The sequence below is a fragment of the Castor canadensis genome, chromosome 9 (genome assembly GCF_047511655.1).
Source record: "Castor canadensis chromosome 9, mCasCan1.hap1v2, whole genome shotgun sequence".
Lineage (NCBI taxonomy): Eukaryota > Metazoa > Chordata > Mammalia > Rodentia > Castoridae > Castor > Castor canadensis.
Window position 1 is genome coordinate 53,581,724 of NC_133394.1, and position 21,533 is coordinate 53,603,256.

Below are 21,533 nucleotides of genomic sequence, written 5' to 3' on the forward strand. Positions count from 1 at the left end.
TTTTGTTGTTGTTTTGCAGTACCAGCAATTGAAGATTTTTTGATTGTTGTTTTTGTTTATGATTTGGGATTTTTTTGTTTTTGGCAGAGTCAGCCTTGTAACCCCAGGCTGGATCTTCCTGACTCAGCCTCAGGAATGCTGGGATTACAGGCATGCACCACCACACCCAGCTCAAGAAGCTAAGATTTCTGCTATAAAGAAGTCAGAATTAAACACTATGGTTATCCACCTGCAGAAAACTGAAACTAGATTCATGCCTGTCACCCGCACTAATATCAACTCAAAGTGGATTAAGGACCTTACTGTCAGATCCGAAACCTTGCAGTTAGTACAGGAAAGAGAAGGAATACTTTGGAAGCAATAGGTATAGGCAAGGACTTTCTCAGTGGAACTCAAGCAGCCCAGCAACTAAGAGAAAGGATGGATAAATGGGACTACATGAAATTAAAAAGCTTCTGCACAACAAAAGAAATGGTCTCTAAACTGAAGAGATCACCCACAGAGTGGGAGAAAATATTTGCTAGCTTTACATCAGACAAAGGACTGGTAACCAGAATATACAGAAAGCTAAAAAACGAAACTCCCCCCAAATCAATGAACCAATAAAGAAGTGGGCAAATAAATAAACAGAACTTTTTCAAAGGAAGATGTCCAAATGTCAAAATAACGTATGAAAAAATGCTCACCATCCTTGGCCACAAAGGAAATGCAAATCAAAACACACTAAGATTACACCTCACTCCTGTTAGAATGGCTAGCATCAAGAACACCACCACCACCAAATGTTGGTGAGGATGTGGGGGGGAAAGGAACCCTCATACACTGCTCGTGGGAATGTACACTAATACAATCACTTTCAAAAATAATACAGAAGCTTCTTAAAAAACTAAACATAGATCTGCCATATGATCCAACAATACCATCTCTAGGGATATACCCGAAGGAATACCACTCAGGTTATTACAAAAGCACCTGCACACCCTGTTTATTGAAGCACTATTCATAATAGCCAAGATGCCCTACTACCAAAAGTGGATTAAGAAAATGTGGCATTTATACACAATGGAATTTTACTCAACCACAAAGAAGAACGAAATTTTGTCATTTGCAAGTAAATTAAGGGAACCGGAGAATACCATCTTAAGTGAAGTTAGTCATGCTCAGAAGGCCAAAAATTGCATGTTTTCCCTCATATGTAGATTTTAGACCCAAAATAAATGCAGTAATATTATTAGACATGGGTCACATGTCTCTAAGGGGAGAAAGCACAGGGGAGGAATAGGGAAAGGGAAGGAAACATAAAACTTGAATGTGGTTGATGTGCTCACTGTAGAAGAATGAATATAGTAATCTTCAACTAGCAGAGGCCACTATGGGAAGGTGACCGGGAAGTAGCAAAGAGGTCTGGTAGAGATGAACCAATGTGGGTTGCAGTACACAAGTGCATGGAAGCAACAATAGGAATCTCTCTGTATGGTTATCTTTATCTCAAGCTCACAAAAATGCTATGTCGTTCTTATCTCTTATTTTTTCTCTTGAACAAAATTGGAGAACAAGAGGGTGGAACAGGTTCTGCACAGAAAGAGGGGTGAGGTGGCCCAAGCAATGTATACACATGTGAGTAAATGTAAAAACAATAAAAGTAAAAAAATAAATACTTTAATCTAGTGCTGTAAATGAATCCAGTTATTGCTTAACATGAACATAAAGAGAATTGAAGTTTGGAGAAGTTTAGGTAAAAAAGATTTAAGAAAGACCTAAGTCCTTGTCATCAGCATCAACTTTATCACTAATACCATCATTGTCAGTTATTCCTTATAACGAAAAAGTTCCAGCCAAATTCTCAAAGAATGTATTGAATGCTAGACTACATCCTCAAGAATAACTTCTTGAAGGGAAATGATTTGTAAAAATAATAGTGGTTGCTTACAAATAACACATTTAAGTATATATTCTTTCTGTCATTTTGTAGAGTTAATCCATATTCTTATCTTTTTTCCAAACAAGAAGAATGCTTCACATATTTCTGTTTACTTCCATCCCCTACTAATTTCTGTGTTACAAAGGTCAGGCAGGATGAGAGCTCACCTGGTTCTTGGTCCTGATTTAATATGGTACCAAACATCATTGTGTGTTTTCCTCCAGGCTCATTCATCTACACAAGTGGACGTGAGGTGTAGCCGAGTTGTTTTTGCCAAGTGTTTATTTGGAAGGGAGATAGGGCACATGAGTTGGGCACATTATGCAGGGAATGATTATAATGATGATTGTGGAACTTAAACTGGGTAAGGGGTATGTGGAATAGAAAGATAGGATAATGGATTGGAGGTTTTAGAAAGACTGAACCATTGATACAGTTGCGCTATTAAAGAGAGTGAACTGAAACTGTGCAGTGGTTTGGTCAGATAATGAAATGCAGGGCACTGAGATCATGGAGGGGCTAGGGAGTGTTTATGACAAGTTTTAGGGCAGAGTCATGAAGTGATGACTGAGATAGGGTGTAGAACAAGATGGAGGAAAGAAATTGAGAAAGTGAGATGGTAAGATACTGGAAAGATCATTTACATGTATATTGAATCTTCAAAAATTAATATAGCAAAGGTGCTGAAGATCATGACAGTGAGTCAGGAGCTAAAAATCATAGAGGAATTAAGAGAAACTGACTCTAATCCCAGCACTCTCGTGGCTAAGCATCATGAATTCAGTGCTAATTAGGCTACACAGTGAGACACTGTTGGAAGAAGGGGAAGAAGGAAGAAAGAAAGGGGGAGGAAAGGAAAAGAAGGAAGGGAAGAGAAGGAAGGAAAGGAGGGAGGGAGAGAGGAAGTAGGAGTAGCTTAAGGTAAATAGATAATTGCAACAATGAGGGTTAGTTCATAATATCGTTTAATGACATTACGTTAAAAGCTTAGAGGAGGGAGAAAGAATGGTGTGAAGCAAGAAAAACAAATAAACAGAAAGACTAAGGAGAACTACAGCATTCCAGGTCCATAAATATAAAAAGGTGTGTTTTTTCTTAAAAAAAGAAAAGCCTTTCCTTGGGAAGACTAGAGAGGAAAAAGATCTTCCTAGAAAGAAAGGCAAGTTTTCTGTAAACTAAGAAGTTGAAGGGACCTTTCAGAAAAGATACTGAAGATGGAGCAGGTTTTGCTGATGATGCATCTTGAGTTCCAGAAGAAACAACGGAAGGGATTGGGGAGGGGGTTGGTAAGGACCTATGGGAGATGGATTGGAAGGAGTAATGAGCAGAACAAATGGGTGATGAGTTTCTTTTGGTGAGGGATACAGACATATTGGTAAAGAACCTAATTGTCACAATCCTAGTAGACTCAGGACAGACAGTCTGGGGTCCAAGATTGCCAGGGCTTCTCAGGGACATCAGCAGAGACAAAGAGGCTTCTTCTTGATGCCTACTGATGCAGGCATGTGACCAGGGAGATGCACCTTATCGATGTGTATTAGACTCACTCCTGATGTCTGATGGGGATAGAAATAAATCCATACTCCTTACAGGACAATTTGTTATACATAAATGCACACTATATATATATATATATATATATATATATATATATATATATATATATATATATATATAATTTGATCAAAAGTTTTAGGATTTTCCAGAAAAATACTCTCCTGTGGCAATATTAAATGATAAATGGTTAAATTGAGTACACCCATATTATAAAATGAGGTAGTATGGTAAGTGAAAATAAAAACATTTGCAAAACAGTAAGTATAGTATAATTTAATTTACATATTTTTGCTATTGAAAAGATAGTTTATTATAATCATGGTTCCCAAGAAATGGGTGCAGGTCATGCCTAGGGGGTGTCATTAAGGAAACTTTGGGGTCCTTCAGGAACCAGAGGTGTAGGGAAGCAATGATGGCAGGAACCATCATTATGGCTTGAAGCACTAGTGTTGGATATTGTCCCAAATTAAATCAGATCAAGTAAGAAAAATTTTAGTTACTGTTGCACAATAAGAAAAGCATAGGTTTCTATCCAGGAGACTTCTAACTAATCAGTAAGTAGTTGAGCCCACGAGTTACAATATAATTTATAAAACATAGAGGGTACTTTGAGTTGTTTTACTTTTAGATTGCCTGTTTGATATTAGTGCTGTATAACATTAGCAGAGCTGATTAAACTGATGAATCGTATCTAATTTGTTTAATTTTACTGAATCATATTGGACTCTTTTCACTCCTTTCACGGTCTGGTGCTTCTAGTCATGTTTGATAGGTGCTGTACCTTGGGAGAGAAGGAGAAAAAGAAAGAGAAAGAGAGAGAGAGATGAGGGGGGAGAGACTGGAGATACTCATCAAGTCTAGCTTAAGTTAACCTTGTACTATAGTTTTGGTCAAAACTTAAATGATCAACATGTTTATATGCAAAGCTAAGTAGACTTTGACCCAAATGTTAAAGCCGTAAAGGGGATAGATATAATATGAAACAGAAATGCCAACCCTTTATTGGATATCTACAGGTCAGCAAAAGTGGCCTTCAAGTCCCTGAAAAATTGCCTAGGCAGCTGTTAGTATAGCCCATGTGGCAGAGTGACAGAGATGCTGTCTAGATTTTTTTTTCTCACTAGCAATTCAGTCACTAATGGAAAAAAAAAATTTTTCCACTAGGATCTAGAGTTTAATCTGTATCTCCTGGTTTTACTGTCTAGGTTTTTATTCCCTTACTAATTTTTTGTTCACTTGATCTTAGATTGAGAGCAATGTGCTAAATTCTCCGGAAATCTTTTTGGTATGTTGTCTATTCTTGAATAGTCTGTATCTTCTGGTCATGAAAGATTTTGCTGTTACTGAGAGCAGAAGCTTTAATCATTATGTTTTCACTGTGAGCTAAATCTGTAGCATTTTAAAATTTTATTCCTTTTCTCCTTTAATGTTTTTGTTATGAATTTTTCCTTTTGAAATGTGAACATTTAGCTACTGCATGTTATTAATTTGCATATTATTTATACTCATTACTCACCCTTTAACTTTTTTGAATTTGTCATTTGAAAACATTTGGTGTGTTTCTTACATACAGCATAGTGTATTTTGCTATATTTATATGATCTGAAATATATTTGGCCTTAATATTGCATATTATATGCATGTAGATATATCTAAAATATTTCAATGTATGGTATATAGTTTTTCTTTTTGGTATTTATTGGTGTATATCTCAATTTTTTTGATTACATACAAAAATTTAAATATTTTTCCAATTATTAGAGATATAAAAGTAACTTTCATAGTAAGTTAATCTACTTTTAAGAATATTCTCTTAGTAGTTTAATTTGAGAAACATCAAGATTAGCCAGCACCTTTAATCTCTTTTTTCTGTCTCAGTATCTAGTTTAAAGGGAAATCATTTTATTGCAGGCTAATGTTCACCAGGTGATGGGTAAATTTTGTTCACTTTGTATGCATCTCACCATGCATGCGCTATTGTGAGACCCCACAGCTGGGATTCAGCCTGCACTTCCCTCTATTACCTTAGCTTAGCTTCAGATCTTAGTTCTTCAGACAAATACATTCAATACTCAATGCCAAAAGCAACATAAAATCTATACTTAGATAACATATATAAGACACTTCTAAAGAATTTATGATGTGCTTTATGCATAATTCACTTAATCAGCCAAGGAAGGCAGACTCAGCAAGGGTAAGGCATTTGCCCCAAATCTCAGAAGTGTTAAGGGGTAGGACTTGAGTTCTGACTCAAGTAGTTGGCTCTAGGATCTGTGCTTTTTAAACATATGAAATTGTTTATTAGGTATACAATAGGAATACATATAAGACTGGGGCATGGCTCAATTGATAGTGTACTAGCCTGGCAAGTATGAGTCCCGGAGTTCAATCCCCAGTACAATAGATGATAGATCAATAGATAGACAGACAGACAGACAGATAGATAGATAATGTAAAATAATGTACTCCAAAGTCTTAACTGTAGTTATTTTTGTGGAAGGTGGTAGAACTGAGGAAGGTGAAAGGTGAAAAGGATTTTAGTTTTTACTTTGAATATCTCAGGCTTATTTAAACTTTGAGAAGTGAGGATATGTTCACTTATGTAGCTATGTTTTGTTTATTTTGCTCTGTTTTTGCTCCTTTAAAAAAAATGCAGTGTGCAGCTGAGTTCCAGTGACTCACACCTGTAATCTTAGCTGCTTGGGAAGCAGAGATAGGGAGGATGGCAGTTTGAGGCCAGCCCTGTAGGGGACAAATTTCAGCAGACCCAATCTCAACAAAAAGCTGGGAATGGTGGCATACTTTACAGGGAAGCACAAATAAGAAGACTGGAGTATGGGTCCAGTCTGCACCAGGTTCAGGCACAGGACACATTACTTAAAAAGCTAAGGGTCAACTTTTTGCCTTGAGGAGAGAAACTTCAAGGGATTTTTTTTAATTTGTGGTACTCGGGTTTGAACTCAGGGCCTTGCACTTGCTAGGCAGACACTCTACCATATGAGCCATGCCAAAAGTCCAGTTAAGGAATTTTTTGAGTCTTGAAATATGAAGAGTTTGCTTGGTCGACATTTGAGGAATGGTGCACAATAGCTTTACTAAGTGAACAGACTCTAGGTAAAGGGATGCATACATAACATCTCAAAGGAAAGATGGCAGCAGATAAGTCTGGAGAGAGAGAAAAAAGCCAGGTCACCAAAGGTCTTATTTGTGACCTTTACATAAAGGGCATTGTCTAGAGGAGACTGAAGGGTTGTTTTATGGACTTGTTTGGGCTTACTAGATTTCCAGTACATCATCCTAAAAGCGCTTATTCACATTGAGCAGTAAGGAACAGCAGAAAAGAGTAGCTGCGGATGGTGATGACGACAGTGGTGACTTCGGATAGTGGGAGATAACGTGTGTAGACTGATCAGATCAGCCTGAAATGATGCAGAGCCTTAAAACTTCTCTGTTTAAGATCATTTCATTCAAGGACTCATTGCTGTCTTGGGATTTTTAATTTCCTTATGTATTGGTGTTTTTTCCCCTTGCTTTTGACTCGGTTTTATAGTTTGCATTTTTATAAAAATAAGTCCTGAAAGCAGATTTAAAGTCATAAATAAAATCTTCTTATAAGTCTTACCAAAAAGTTATTGTAACTAAACGCTTCTGTTTTTGCTTCTTACCCTTCCTGATGCATAAATCCTAGTGCACTCTGCTGCTCACAATGAGCTTTTATTATTCCTCCTCAATCAATTCATTTCTGGATATTGAGCTTTGGCTGAATTGTCTCCAGAGGTGTCTTTGTTGACATGTTAATGTATTTGGCCACATTCTAGCCAAGGATGAGCTAATTATTTTGAAATAAGGCATTATTGGTGGCGTAGGCCTTCAATGCATGCTTGGTAAAAATCCACCTGTGATTCACTGAGCTGACTTTACATAAAAATTGGAGCCATTCATGGTTTGGGAGCCTGCCATCTCATTGCTGGAGTGTACCAAGCCTCTCTTTCCTTTGGGATTTCAGAATTGTAAGCTGCTAACCAAACAGTTCAATGAGGGAAAAAGTCCTCATAAAACAAACAAAAACCTTAAAGAATTGACTCTTTTTGTTTTCAGTAGCAAAGGCTAATGTAACTTTTATAAGAAATACATTGGTGTGCTGGAATTGTTTGTTTGACATAGATACCAAGTTTTCTTATTGTTGCTCCAGGGCTCTGCAGAAGTTATCGCCTTCACAAGGTGCAGCAGAATCCACTGGGCATAGCTCCTTTTCCAGGACAAATTGCTTATAAGCCAAGATTCAAAGCTGCTCCTTTCCAATTATAAGTTATTCCACTCTGCTGTTTTGGAGTTTTGTGTATGCAAAAATATAAAACCTTTGTCTGTTTTAGTTTACAATAATGTAGCTCCTTATTAGCTATTGTCCACTCAAATCCCCAACTCATAATTACAATGGATGTTCTGACTGGGTAAGAGCCAAAGCTTGAATTTTAAAAGCAAAAATTTTCAAAAAGGATACAAGTGCTTACTGTATGTGATCTTTACATGTCCAGCTAAACTTTTCTAGTCCTTGTAGATACAGGTGCTGCTATACATCTGTGATTTCCAGGACCCTCATGGATTCCATTTAAAGTGTACTTTGTGTACTAATTCCATCTCTAAGATGGATAAGGGCACTTACTCACAGACTCCACTCATAGATTAGAGTCTTGTGCCTTTTGCCAGGGCCTGCCTCCAACCTCCTACCCCCTACCTGCTCCTCCCACATAGCTCACATCACAGGCCAGAGTCACCACACTTTGCTTGTTCTTTGAAATAGGGTCTCACTGACTTTTTTGCCTGGGTTGACCTTGAACCATGATTCTCCATCTACCAAGTAGTTGGGATTATAGACGTATACTGCCATGCCCATCCCAAAGCTATCATTCATGATTTTCTGGGCAGTATAATCTCCTCTCCTTCCTTCATTCTTGAAATCCTTGAAGATATTATAGTGTACATAATGTCACTTCAAAAATATTAAATTTGAATTACTTACTCCAACATAATTTTAATAAAACTTCCCATAAAAGGAAATCATTGAGTGTCCCATGCATTTCATAAATTTTAAAGATAATTTGTTCCAGGTAAATACAGGGATATGCTGAGAACTTTTTTCATCTTCTTTCCTGCTCCTCTCTCTCTCTCTCTCTCTGTTTTTTTGCTTTCTCTTTCCTAAAGTGAAAAGTTACAGGCTGAAGTAGTTATATTTGAAGATTAGGGATAGTTTTTGGAATAGGAAGAGAACGGCTCAAAGCATTAAGGAAGTGCTGTCCTTTATACCTTCAGGGTACTGACAGGATCTCCACTTTCCCATCTCTGAATCCATATCTTGGAGGGGTCAGCAAGTCAGGGGTCTCTGCATTTGCTGGTGGGGAGTAGATACTTGCGCTTTTTAAACAAAACAGAGGAAGGTAAAGTGATTTATCACTAACCTGGCAATATGAAGACTAACAGGCTTATCCTAATCCTATTACAGAGCCACTCAGAAGGGCTTGTGTTTGGAAACTGTAAGAGACAGGCATGAAGCACAGAATCAATTTGACTCAAAAGGGCTGTATAGTCAGAAAAAGCAAAGAGAATTGCACTTAAGTTTATAATCAACATTTTAAATGTCCTAAGAATTTATCCTGGGGAGGATGAGTAAAATAATCAGCTATTTTTCCAAACTCCTTTTCTTTCTGGTGACTTATGTGATCCATCTCTGCCAGTTTCCCATTTGTAAGTGATTGGAATGCTCTTCCTCCCTCACAGAAGGACAAATATAACTTTGAAGAACATGCCTTTAAATAGTTTTTGGAAGAAAGTCAGTAGGGATCATAAGGATTAGGATGAACTACAGTTCTTAACCTTGCCAAAAATAAAGGCTGACACATTTGCTTCTGTATGTTCACACAGAGTGAGGTCAAGAAATGATGCTAAGGCTTCACCCCACTTTCTCTCAAGTCTCCAAATGCTATGGCACTCAAAAGCCTTAAGCAGCAGTCATGGAGTCGGCACTCTTTGGGGCATTAGTCTCAAACCATGTCACTCATCAAGTGTATGTCTAACTAGGTAGAGGGCATTGATTCCTTTTAGTGCCGATTTCACATTTTAAACAGCGTTTTAGCAGGTATACAAAAGAGTATACCTGCTAGAGTATACTACAGCAGCAGTATAGAAATTGAGTAGAGTAGAGAGAAACTGGTTAATCATGTTCTCAGGCACAAGGAAAAGTTACTGTAACTCCTTAGGAAACCTAACTTACTCTTGGAGATTTCTGCTCTGGGAAGAGCTGTGAATGTTTTCATCTGTAAAATTCAATAATTAGGGAGAACTGTGAAGGGTCTGGGGTTTTACTCTCCTTGAAAGCTGACAAGGAGGTTGACCACAGTTTCATGGAAGCTGGCATGAAACATAAAACTCCCAGGCCAGAGTTTGTTACCTATAGCACTAGCACTAGCCATGGTGTCAGCATTTGTGTCATTCTGTGTGTCCCAATGCCCATAGAGTGATGTGAAGAAGGCCAGGTGATGCCTGCATAGGCAGCAAGTTGCAGTAGAAGAGAGGAACCTGGGCTTAGGGAGGTTGAAAGCCAGCCTGGTCTTGGCCCTAGAGAGAGGATTATCTTCATTAGGCTGTACAGTAAGCACATTTGCTCTTTGCTTCAGAGAAGGACACTATCTGTCCTCTAAGGGTGATTGCTGTACAAATACCCTTGAAGGATGTCAGAACAAAGGCAGCCATTGTCTGCTTCAGAATGTATGTATATTGGAGGCACGACTGCCTATTGTGGCCTAGCAGTGATTAAGTTCTGCCTCTATTTGTTCAAGAATGAGACTGTTCTTCATTGGTACACAAAGCCTCAGCTTTGGCCCTCAGCCGGTCTTCCACTCCATCCTCAAATTGGAAGCCTTTTTTTGACAAGGATCTTAGCAGATATTGATGCGGTGAAGACTGGAGCAAATCTGTATCCTTCAGAACTGAAACTTTTGTTTCAGTAGGGGAAAAAAAAATCAGAAACACTACAAGGCAGTTATCCCAAGTTTGACTTGCTACTCTACAGCTCCTCCCCAACCACTCCATCCCAAATCATTTTCCTTTTACCTTATTTAAAAACACAGCTAGTAATTCCACAAAATGGAGGTTTCTTATAATTTTTGAAAAATGTTAGTCTCTTGGAGCACCAAGGACTCTTAGGTTTTCACACAGGAGTGTAAATTTGTGGAAAATATTTCCCCTGTAACAGTACTGAACTGGCTGTCCTAAAGGAACAAAAATGTTGACTGACAGAGGATGAAAAGGTTATTGTGAGGCATGGAGCACTTTTGGGATACAGCTGATCTGAGAGACTGCACTGTGAGAGGACAAAAACAGTATGATGTCGCTGAGCCCCTAGGCTGCCAGGGAAGATGGGTACTATAATAAGAGAAAAAGATGGAGAGAATGAGCAGGGAGATGACAAAGGGAGGTCTGGCCCCTTCTCAGATTTTACTTGGAGCTGGCACTGTGCCCACAGCAGGAGAGGACCAGTCTCTTCCTCCTTCTCCTCACTTCTGGATCTCTTCATTTTATAAGTGTTTATTGAATGTCTGTTGCTGCAACCACCACTGCTATTAGTACGTGTCACCATTTGGTGAACACTCACCATGAGGCCAGCGTTATGACTACACTGGTGTCACAGTATGAAATAAGACATTTAGGCGCTGTCTGGGTCCTCCTTGGCTTGTGAGAAGCTCCAGCCCTGTGGGGAGATGGACAAGTTAGAGAACAGTTACACACTTAGCAAATGCAAGTAAGTGTGACATGTAACTTAGGGCAGATCCTTGCTCTAGGACCCGGACTTCAGGGTTCTGAAGTTAGTTCTAGAGTTCACAATAAGGAACTGTTGCTGGCTAAAGTTTACACAGTGCATAGTTTTAGGTGCTGTTAACACAGAATCCTTATAGCAGCCCTATCAAATAGCTACTATGAGTATATCTTCTTGTGACAGAGGCTTAGAGAGGTTAAGCAGCTACCCCCCCCCCAAGCCCCTCCAAGGTCACAGAGCTTGTAAGCTGCAGCGGTGGGATTTAATTCCAGCCCTCTGTCATAGAGCATATATTCTTAGACACTTCCTTATACTGTTACTGACATAAGTTTAATATAAAGTTAAATAATAAAGTTTAAATATAGCCATCATTTATAACTTATTTGTATGATCAAGTAAATTTTGAGTTCCAAACTTCTGACTCAGGATGCAATTTTCAGAGCTCATGTTTTAAGTTTGGAAACTGTCTCAGATCTGCTTGGCCTGAGAGAAGTGTATGCATCAGTCACATACAACTATAGGACACTGTAAATTCTCCAGAATATTAATTAGTACATCAGGAGTTTGAGGTCCTGCTTTGAGGGAGGTTCAATTATTCAGGTCTATAGCATTTTCTATTTTATAGTTTATACTGCTGACAAAATTAATGATGTAAAGTTACTATTAAAAAGCAAAGCAAAAGCCAAGTATTCCTGCCTGTAGTCCCAACTACTCAGGAAGCAGAGACATAAGGATCATAAGTTTCAGTCAGCAATGGCAGTTAAGGAGACCCTATCTCAGAAACAAAAACAAAATGACTGGGACATTAATGAGTCCAGTGGCAGAGCAGGCAAGTGCAAGGCCCTGGGTCCAATCCCCAGTACAGACAGGAAAAAAAAAAAGCAAACTTCACTTATATGACAACTTCTATTTCTAAGGAGGAAATAGAAGTGCCCTTTGGGGTGCATTAAACCTGTTCCCATGCTCTTGTCCCCTTGAGGAAACTGCTAGGTCTAACCTACATGCTGTGCTACCAAGAATTAGCTACTCAACTGGGCCTTCTTTTTAGATGTGTCACAGATGACCCTAAGAAAGAGAGAGTGAGAAAGAGGGGATGAACACAGAGAACAGGAGCCTTCCACAGCAGATTTTAGAGAAGTATAGAATTTTCTTAGAAATGGAGGAAGAAATTGAGAGACCATCCTCTTCTACCAGGTTTTTAAAAGCATTCATTTTATTTGGACTTATCATGAAATGTGCTTCAGTTATGCCTTGGTGGCTATACTTCCAGTTGAAAATAACCTGTTTCAGGAGTCATATAGTTCAAATATTGAGTCTCAAAGTTTTTTGGTTCCTCAAAGAAGTTTGGATGTATCTTAGGCAAACACATACTTAATGACTACATAGACAGCTAACAATGTTTATGGCAGTGATATGTCCTCTTTTACAAAAGAAGAAAATGACAAGGACAAAGCTGGCTTAATCACAGATGGTACCATATATCCTCTCTTGTAAGAACTGCTTTCTTTTAGGCCTCCCCCTTTCTGGGTTGTCTTTAATCCCCAAGCCACAATTCTTGAGAATAAAAATGTTATCACACTGTGGATAGAGAAGAAGTCTAAGAGAGTCAGAGTGTGTTATGGGCTGAACTGTGGCCCCCAAAACTCACATGCTAAAGTCCTAATCCCCAGTACCTCAAACTATGACAGTAGTTGGAGACAGGGTCTTACTTAAATACATAATGAAGGTAAAAGGAGGGGTGATTAATTGGGTCCTAAACCAGTATATGTGCTGTTTCTCTAAGAAGAAGAGATTGGTGAGGATGCAAGGAGAGAGGCCTGAGAAGAAACCAACCCTGTTGACACTTTGAACTCAGACTTGTAGGACCCAGAATTATGAGAATATACACTGTCCTTTGAGCCCCTCAAACTTTGATTCACTGTCCTGGGAAAATAATATAGCATGTAAGAGTAAAACCTGGTGATTCCAGATTCCCACAGATCTTCTATCCAGAGCAGTTCATGAACTTGTTAATATAATTTTAAAGAACTTTGTAGACCTCATTAATTCGTTCAATGAACAGGATTTTTTTTTGAAGATCCACTTTAGTTAATCCTGGCTAAAACAAAATATTATCAACAAGATGAAAAAGTATGGATACTCTTACTATATTTCCATTATAAAGAAGCACTGTCTAATGGAAAAGTGAGTCAATTTTAAGAATTTTTCATTGTTTTGTATGTTTTTTGCTTGTAATACAAATATGCATGGAAACAACACAAAGACTTTCCCTGTATAGGTATCCTTGTATCAAACTAGCAAAAACACCATGTGTTTCTTATTATCCTTTATGTTTTTTCTTCAACAAAATCAGAGAACAAGAGGGCAGAACAGGTTCTGCCCAGAGGGTGAGGGCTGGGGCAGGGGGAGGGGAGGGGCAGAGGGAGAGATGGCCCAATAATATATACACATGTAAGTAAGTGTAAAATTTTTAAAATGCATCATCAAAAAATTTATTTGCATTTTATAGTTGTTCAGGAGGGTACATTGTGACATTTACATATGTGCTTACAATATATCTTAATTGGATTCACCCCTTCATCTTTCTCCCTCATTCCCTTCCACTTCTTCAGAGGGCAGTTTCAGCAGGTTTCATTGTTCTATCCACCATATTCATCCTCCTTCACCTCTTCCTTATGCCTACCTCCTCCCATTGCTATCCACCCTTGGTCAGAACCTGTTTTACAGATTTTCTGTCCTTCATTTAAAAAAAAAAAAACATTTTCAGACAAAGGACTGATAACCAGAATATACAGGGAGCTCAAAAAACTAAACTCCCCCAAAATGAATGAAGCAATAAAGAAGTAGACAACTGAACTAAACAGAACTTTTTCAAAGGAAGAAGTACAAATGGCCAAAAAACATGAAAAAATACTCACCATCCCTGGCCATAATGGAAATGCAAATCAAAACCACACCAAGATTCCATTTCACTGCTGTTAGAATTGCTATCATCAAAAACACCACCAACAACAAATGTTGTTGAGGATGCAGGGAAAAAGGAACCCTCATTCACTGCTGGTAGGAAATGCAAGCTAGTGCAACCACTTTGGAAAACAATATGGAGGCTTCTTAAAAAACTAAACATAGATCTGCCATATGATCCAGCAATACCACTCCTAGAGTATACCCAAAGGAATATGACTCAGGTTATTAGAAAGGCACCTGCACATCCATGTTTATTGCAGCAGTATTCACAACAGTCAAGTTATGGAAACAGCCAAGATACCCCACTACTGACGAATAGATTTAAAAAATGTCGTATTTATACACAATCGAATTTTACTCAACCACAAAGAAAAATGAAATTTTTTCATTCACAAGTGAATGGATGGAACTGGAGAACATCATCTTAAGCAAAGTTAGCCAGACTCAGAAGGCCAAAAATCGCATGTTCTCCCTTATATGTGGATTATAGACCCAAAACAAATGCAGTAATATTATTGGACATTGTCACACACTAAAGGGAGAACACATACAGGAGGAATAGGGAAAGGGAAGGAAACCTAAAACTTGAAAGTGTTTGATGTGCCCACTGCAGAGTAGCTAATAAAGTAATCTTAAACTGATAGAGGCCACGATGGGAAGGTGACCAGGAGGTAGTGAAGAGGTCTGGTAGAGATGATACAATTCGGTTTGTACTTGTGCATGGAAGCAATGCTAGGAATCTCTCTGTATAGCTATCTTTATCTCAAGCTAGTAAAAATGCTATGTCGTATTATCTCTTATGTTTTCTCTTCAACAAAATTGGAAAAGAGGGCAGAACAGGTACTGCCTGGTAATGAGTAGTGTAGGGGTAGGAGGATGAGGTGACCCAAACAATGTATACACATATGAATAAATGTATAAATAGTTAACAAAAAATAAATAAATAAAACTAAAAAATAAAAAAATCACATAAAAAACAAAAATAAAAATAAAATTAAGTAAAACAAACAAAAAAACCCATTTTCACCCACATTACAACAATAATAAAATTTTAAAAAAATAAATAAAATAAAAATATATCAAAAAACATTTTGTTGTTATATGATAGTTACATAGTGGGATTCACTGTGACATTTCCATATATATGTTTTATACCTCAGTTGCGTCATCTCTTCCATTATTCTCCTTTCCTAATCCTTTTCCCTTAAGGTGACTTCAACAGGTTTCAATGTTTCATGTTCATATTTGTATAGAAAGCACATCTTCCATATTAACTCTCCTTTACTCTCTTCTTTTACCAACCCTTCTACCAGTGCCCTCCCCTTAACATAGCCTGTTTTCATTCCTGTCCTTCCTTGTTTAATTGTTAGTTTTTCAGTGAAGATTTTACCTTGGTATTTTAACTATAAATACACGTGCTTAAATCAGTCTAACTCCCTCCACTACTCTTCTTCATCTTTTTCCCCCTACCCTGTATTGTTCAACAGTTTTCAGTGTGTTTTGCTGTGACTTGTGCCCATGCAGATGTGATATATTTCATTATTTTTCCCTCTCTGTCATTCTTTTCTTCTTTTTCTCCCCCTCTTAGTCTCCTCTAGCAGTCCTATTTTTGGAAACATGTTACATATATATGTAAATATATTTACATGTATATATAATAATGCTTGTATTTGTATTGCATCTACCTTCCACTGTGAGAGAAAACATGTGACCTTTGTCTTTCTGAACCTGACTAACTTCACTTAAAATGATGTTTTCCAGTTCCATCCATTTACCTGCAAATGACAAAATTTCACTCTTCTTTATGGCCAAGTAAAATCCCATTGTATATAAACTTCACATTTTCTTAATTCATTTATAACTGGGTTGTTTCCATATCTTGGTTATTGTGAATAATACTGCAACAAACACGGGTGTGCAAGTGTCTTTATTGCATCCTGATTTACATTTCTTTGGATATATATATCCAAATACCCAGGAGTGGTATTGCTGGATAATATGGTAGTTTTGTTTTTAGTTTATTGAGGAGTTTCCATACTGCTTTCTATAGTAGTCGTACTAATTTACATTCCCACCAACAGGGTTTGAAAGTTCTCTTTTCCCCTTATCCTTGCCAGCATTTGTTGTTTGTGTTCTTGATGGTAGCCTTCTAACAGGAGTGAGATGAAATCTTAATGTGGGTTTGATTTGCAGTTCCTTTATGGTCAGGGATGTTGAGCATTTCTTCATGTGTTTTTGGCCATTTCAACAAACATTTTTCAAGTTTGTCCTGCATATCTGGTTCTCAGCTAAATGGCAAGGACAAAAAGATAAGCCCCCAAGTAGCTCAAATTAAATAAAACCCCGAATCACCCTCAAGGAATTTATTGCTTAAAGAGGAGATGGGCACATATTTACCTTCAATGTAACGCAATCAGGGATGAGATTGTGGAAGGACCACAGGCACCAGAAACTTCACTGAGCTAGACTGGAGGCAACCTCTAAGCTAGGTCTTTAGGGAAAAGTAGTGTGCCAGCTGGATGAGGGAAGAGAGGCGTTTTAGTGTTGAGAAACACCATAGACAAAGGCAGAGAAGCGGGAAAGTGACTTGAATTAACAGTTCAGGGTTACTGGAGTAGAATATGGCTGAGGGCGGGAGAGAGGAAAAATTGAAGAATTAGGTTCAGACCAGAGAAGGCCAGGCATGCCCATTTTGGATTATAACCTGAAAGCAGTGGGAGGCCACCCGAGACTTTTATGGAGAAAAGTCCTGATCAGACTTGCTTGAAGCATGGTCTCGCAGGGGGAGAGACGTTCTGCAGAAAGAGGAAGACAAGGAAAACCCTGGAAGCCTGCATTGAGGCCTTGGCACTGGGGTGGAGAAGAGCAGTCCTGCTTCAGAAGTATTTCAAAGGTTGAATCAAAGTGTCTGGTAACTTACTTGTGAAAATGTTAACTTTCATATGAACTAAAAAGTCTGTGTAACTTTAAATTGTAAGACAACAGGCAATGTTTATTTGTTCTTGTCTTCTCTGGATCTGATGTCTACATAAATGTCATTGTTTCCTTAAACATATAGATGTACTGTCAATTAATGAAATACACTATTTTATTTACTTTTTAGGAATTAAATTCTGGGCTGGAGGCCTGGCTCAAGTGATAGAGCACTTGCCTGGCAAGCATGAGGCCCTGAGTTCAAACCCCAGTACCTCAAACATAAATAAATAAATAAATTCAAAGAAGCTACATTTCCTTACTTGTGTTTTGCTTAAGTTTGGATAGAATTGTTGCTCCAAGAAGTACAGTATAATTGGATACAGTTTAATAATACAGATTTATGATCAAATCTTGTTTTTATCTAATTATATTATGTCTGGTATTTTTGTGATCTTCCCAAGTTGGATTGCTTGCAAGCTGCCTACTTGAGGCAATAGAATGACTTGGAGATTACACTGTCCTGTGTCGGATCTGACCTTCTCACCTCTGCCTACCTCTAGTGGCTCACTCAGTCTCTCCAGGTTTGCTGTCTACATACAGGCTGTATATAGTTCTGTGGTACCAGTGAGGCATGTAGGCCCAGGTCCTGGATTCACTCCAGCACACCTACATAAATACAATGAAAATAAATGGAGAGATAGGGTCTTTGATCCCTAAGCCTCCTATTGATCAAAATTCTGTAATTGTTTCCTACTAGAAGAATGAGTGCCCTTGAATTTTAAAACACATTTATTTAAATTTTAAAAAGAGTTTAAAATTGGCTGAAAAGTATTTCTTGGAAAGTATATTCCTATTAGACACTTTGGGGATTCATTAAAACAACTACAGCCTCATACATTAGAACATCAGCATTCTGGTGCAGAGGCACTCAGGCAACTGCACTTAAACCTCTGTAGGCACAGCGAAGCCTTACAGTGAGTAGCAACCAAGAAGCCATGCTTTTGAACGAATGGAGTTGCAAATAGATGAAGAAGCCAGTTGACTCTCTTTTTTCCCTCCCTTAGGAAACTTGTGTCTGCATATTCAAAGGGCCCTAGATCCTCTGGAAGAGGAAAGGGAGAGTGGGGAGAGGAAGTTTCTCCAATTTCCCTCCCCACTTAATGTTCTGTCTGATTTCCTCTCCAGCTCTGTCTGATAGAGAATTGATTCTCCCCCACCCTCTTCCTCCCTCTCTCCCTCCCTCTCCTGCCTGAGAAACCGCGCTGTCCTAGCAAGCAATGCTGTCCTGTAGGACACCAAGTCGGACACTAAGCAGGCACCTCTGCCACGGGGCTGGAGCGTGGCTCCCGCCCTAGCTCAGCCCCGCTGGCCCAGGCTTCCTCCTTGCAGCCCCAGCCGGCCGCGGCTCCCACGGTTTGATGGTGGGCGGCTGCTCCGCCTCGGCCCCCGCCCCTGCCTGCTGGATCCGGGGCAGCGCGGCGCTCTCCTGCCTTCCCGCCCAGGTCGCCCGGGGCTGCGAAAGCACAGGCGGCAGGCGGGGAAGGGGCGCCGCCCGGAGACCGCGCGAGGACAGCGGAGGCCGGCTGGCAGCCCGGCGCTGGGAGCCCAGGGGGCGCGATGTCCACCAAGGTCAGGAAGTGCAGGGAGCAGGCGAGGGTGACCTTCCCTGCGCCGGAGGAGGAGGACGAGGGAGCCAAGCTTCGGCGCCACGGTGGAGGTTGGAGGGGCGTCAACGGGGGGCTGGAGCCGCGCCTGGCGCCCTCGCCGCGGGAGCCACACGGCCACTGCCCGCCGCCCCTGTCCCCCGGTCCTGACCCGTGAGTACCTGGCCCCAGGAGGCAGTGTCGGGAGGGGGCGGGAAGGCTCCCTGGGCCGCGCCTCGACGTAACCGGACCAGATTCCCGAAGGGCGCAGCCGGGCATCCAATTCCTGGCGACTTGGAGCAAAATGACCTGATCCAGAGGTCGCCCCTCCGTCCTTCTTGGTGGAGGCCTTGGGGGATGCTGCGGGCGTGGCAGGGACTTTCTCCAGGCACAGGCACACAGAACAGCCCCAGAGAGGGTCATACTGACGACAGACGCACATCCCAGCAAGCAGTCACTTTCTCTTAGAGCCCAGGACGCCCACACGACCACCACAAGGGCTGGAGACCCCTTGGAAAACCGACCCCGGGGTCTCCAGCTTTACTTCGGGAGGCCAAGGAAGGAGAAGATGCACAATGACCCAGGGGCACGCCCTTGAACTTTTCACCTGAAGTCCACTATGGATCACCCTGGGAACTTGGGTTCTCTAGGATGCTCCTGGTCCTTGGGGGCAGGGACAGAGATGGGGGTAGTCAGGGGACAGCAGGGTGTGTTTGGTGGACGGTTTTCCAGGACTTCTCATCTCCCTGTGGTCCATTTACGGTAGGGGTAAAACTGGAACCAGAGCCCCAGAGGGGACGAGACACAGTGGACGCAGGGCTGCTGTGGTGCCAATGTTGCCTGAGGTTCCCAGGCAGCCCAGGGCCAGTGACTGTGTTTTTCTTTTTATCTTCTCTACTTTCCCTTTTTCGCTTTCTTTTCCTTTTCTTTTCTCTTTTTTTAAACAAAGGAGGGGTGGGCACTCAAATGTGTGAGAAAGAGCAACTTTTCTCAATTTCCAGTCTAGAAAGACTTTAGTCAGCTAGGACAGGTGGAGAGGAAGCATGATCGGTTTCACAGAATGAGACGCTCAGAATTTCTCTGGTCACTACTGTGGGTGTGATAAAAGGTTCATTGTCTTCTTTAGGAGGAGGCAATGACTTAGGTAGAGAACTTGGGGTCAGAAGGCAACACTAACTGGGAAAACCATGAGGTGGTTCTCCTGTATAGGGACGGAGGCTCTGCAGTGCTGCCTGCTGCCCTAAAGCTATCCACTGCCCAGATCGCAGGCCTCTTCTTGCGACACAGGGACCACTCAGTGGTTCTCTGCTTGGAGCAGATCCCATGGGGAAGGATTCTGGTTTAAAATGAGCTATGCCTCCTGATGGTGTTCAGCTGTTGCTGAAGAGTAACCAGTGGTGGATGACCCAGGAATGGAGGGGAGGCACATCCTTTGGGATTAAGTCACTGTCAGCTTGCTTCTGCCCCTCCCTCAAGTTCAAAACACTATTCTTCTTTTTGCCAAATTGGTTTTTATAAACTTGTTCAGTTTATAACTTAAACTTGTTCAGTTTTCTTTCACCTTAAATCCAGACTAAATGGAACAGCTAAAAAGTCTTGTCTGAGAAAGTAGGGCGGACCAGAGATCCCTGTGATTGCTTTTGAAGTTTAAGGTCAATTACACAAAGCCTTGGTGCAAATTCTATTGTAAACTTGCTGCCTAACCCCTGCTGATGGAACACCTTTCCTATTGATGTACTACTGACTTTACATAATTCAGCAAGCATTGGGCTATACTTATTTGTAGTGGTCTAGAAGAAACCCCATTGTTTTAAGGAGACATAGGTTAATAGATGTGTCTTCTGGAAACAGGGCAGCAGTTTTTTCATGTTTATTTGAGGCATGTCACTTGGTAAATCAGAGACTAGCTTGATATCTGCACTAGACACCAACTCTATTCCTCAGGTTCTATTGAGTAGAATAAGGCCACAGTTGAGTAAACAGTGTTTCTGTATTGCTGCTGAAAAATGAGCAGTCAGCCCTAGGATGGGCTCAGAGAAGGACACACAGTCTAGCAAAGCCCTGTAGCACAGCTGAATTTAAAATCCAGCAGGATACTATGGACAGAACCTCACTTTTGCCAAACAAATTCCTCAGGGCAATCCTGTTGCTCATTTCTCTATCCCACATTCCAGTTTTTCCCTTGGGAATTTACACAGACTGACTTAGGAGGAAGAGTGTCATGTGCTATATCACTAACAAGATTTTTTAAAACCTTGCTACTTGGGAAATGGAGATTGGAAAGGTTGAGGTTTGAGGCCAGTCTGGGAAAAAAAATTTAGACCCCCTCTCAACTGACAAGCATCACACGGTGGGACATGCCTGTACTCCCAGCTACAAAGGATCAGAGTCTCAGGCCATCTGTGCAACCATCTGAGACTCTATGCAAAAACTAACTAAAGTAAAAAATGCTCTTGGGACATAGCTCAGGTGGTAGAGCACCTCACCTGCAAGCACTCGAGCATGAGGCTCTGAGTTCAAACTCCACTATCACTAAAAAGAATTTTTTTATCCTTTGGTAGGATTGTTCATTTAACCACTGCTTCAAACCAAGTCTTCTTGTCCAAATTGTTTGCAAACCCAGGACTAAATAATGTCATCTGAGATTACTACATTCTTGAAGTTTTTCAGTTACTAAATACATCCAATGAACTTCAAAAAGGCATTTCAAGGCTGTTTT

General features: G+C 40.3%; 1 protein-coding gene across 3 annotated transcripts in view; it reads left to right on the forward strand.

Moving 5' to 3' along the window:
• Trpc3 (transient receptor potential cation channel subfamily C member 3) overlaps positions 1–21,533 on the forward strand; it is a 168,925-nt gene that overhangs the window by 55,673 nt on the left and 91,719 nt on the right. For 2 of the 3 annotated variants that reach the window (XM_074041640.1, XM_074041641.1), the window contains exon 1: positions 18,444–18,988. The exons of the other annotated variant lie outside the window; for it this stretch is intronic. In XM_074041640.1, coding sequence (XP_073897741.1) covers positions 18,789–18,988 — 200 coding nt within the window. In that variant the 5' untranslated portion in view covers positions 18,444–18,788. Of the gene's footprint in view, positions 1–18,443; positions 18,989–21,533 lie in introns of those variants that run through there. 3 annotated transcript variants of the gene reach the window in all.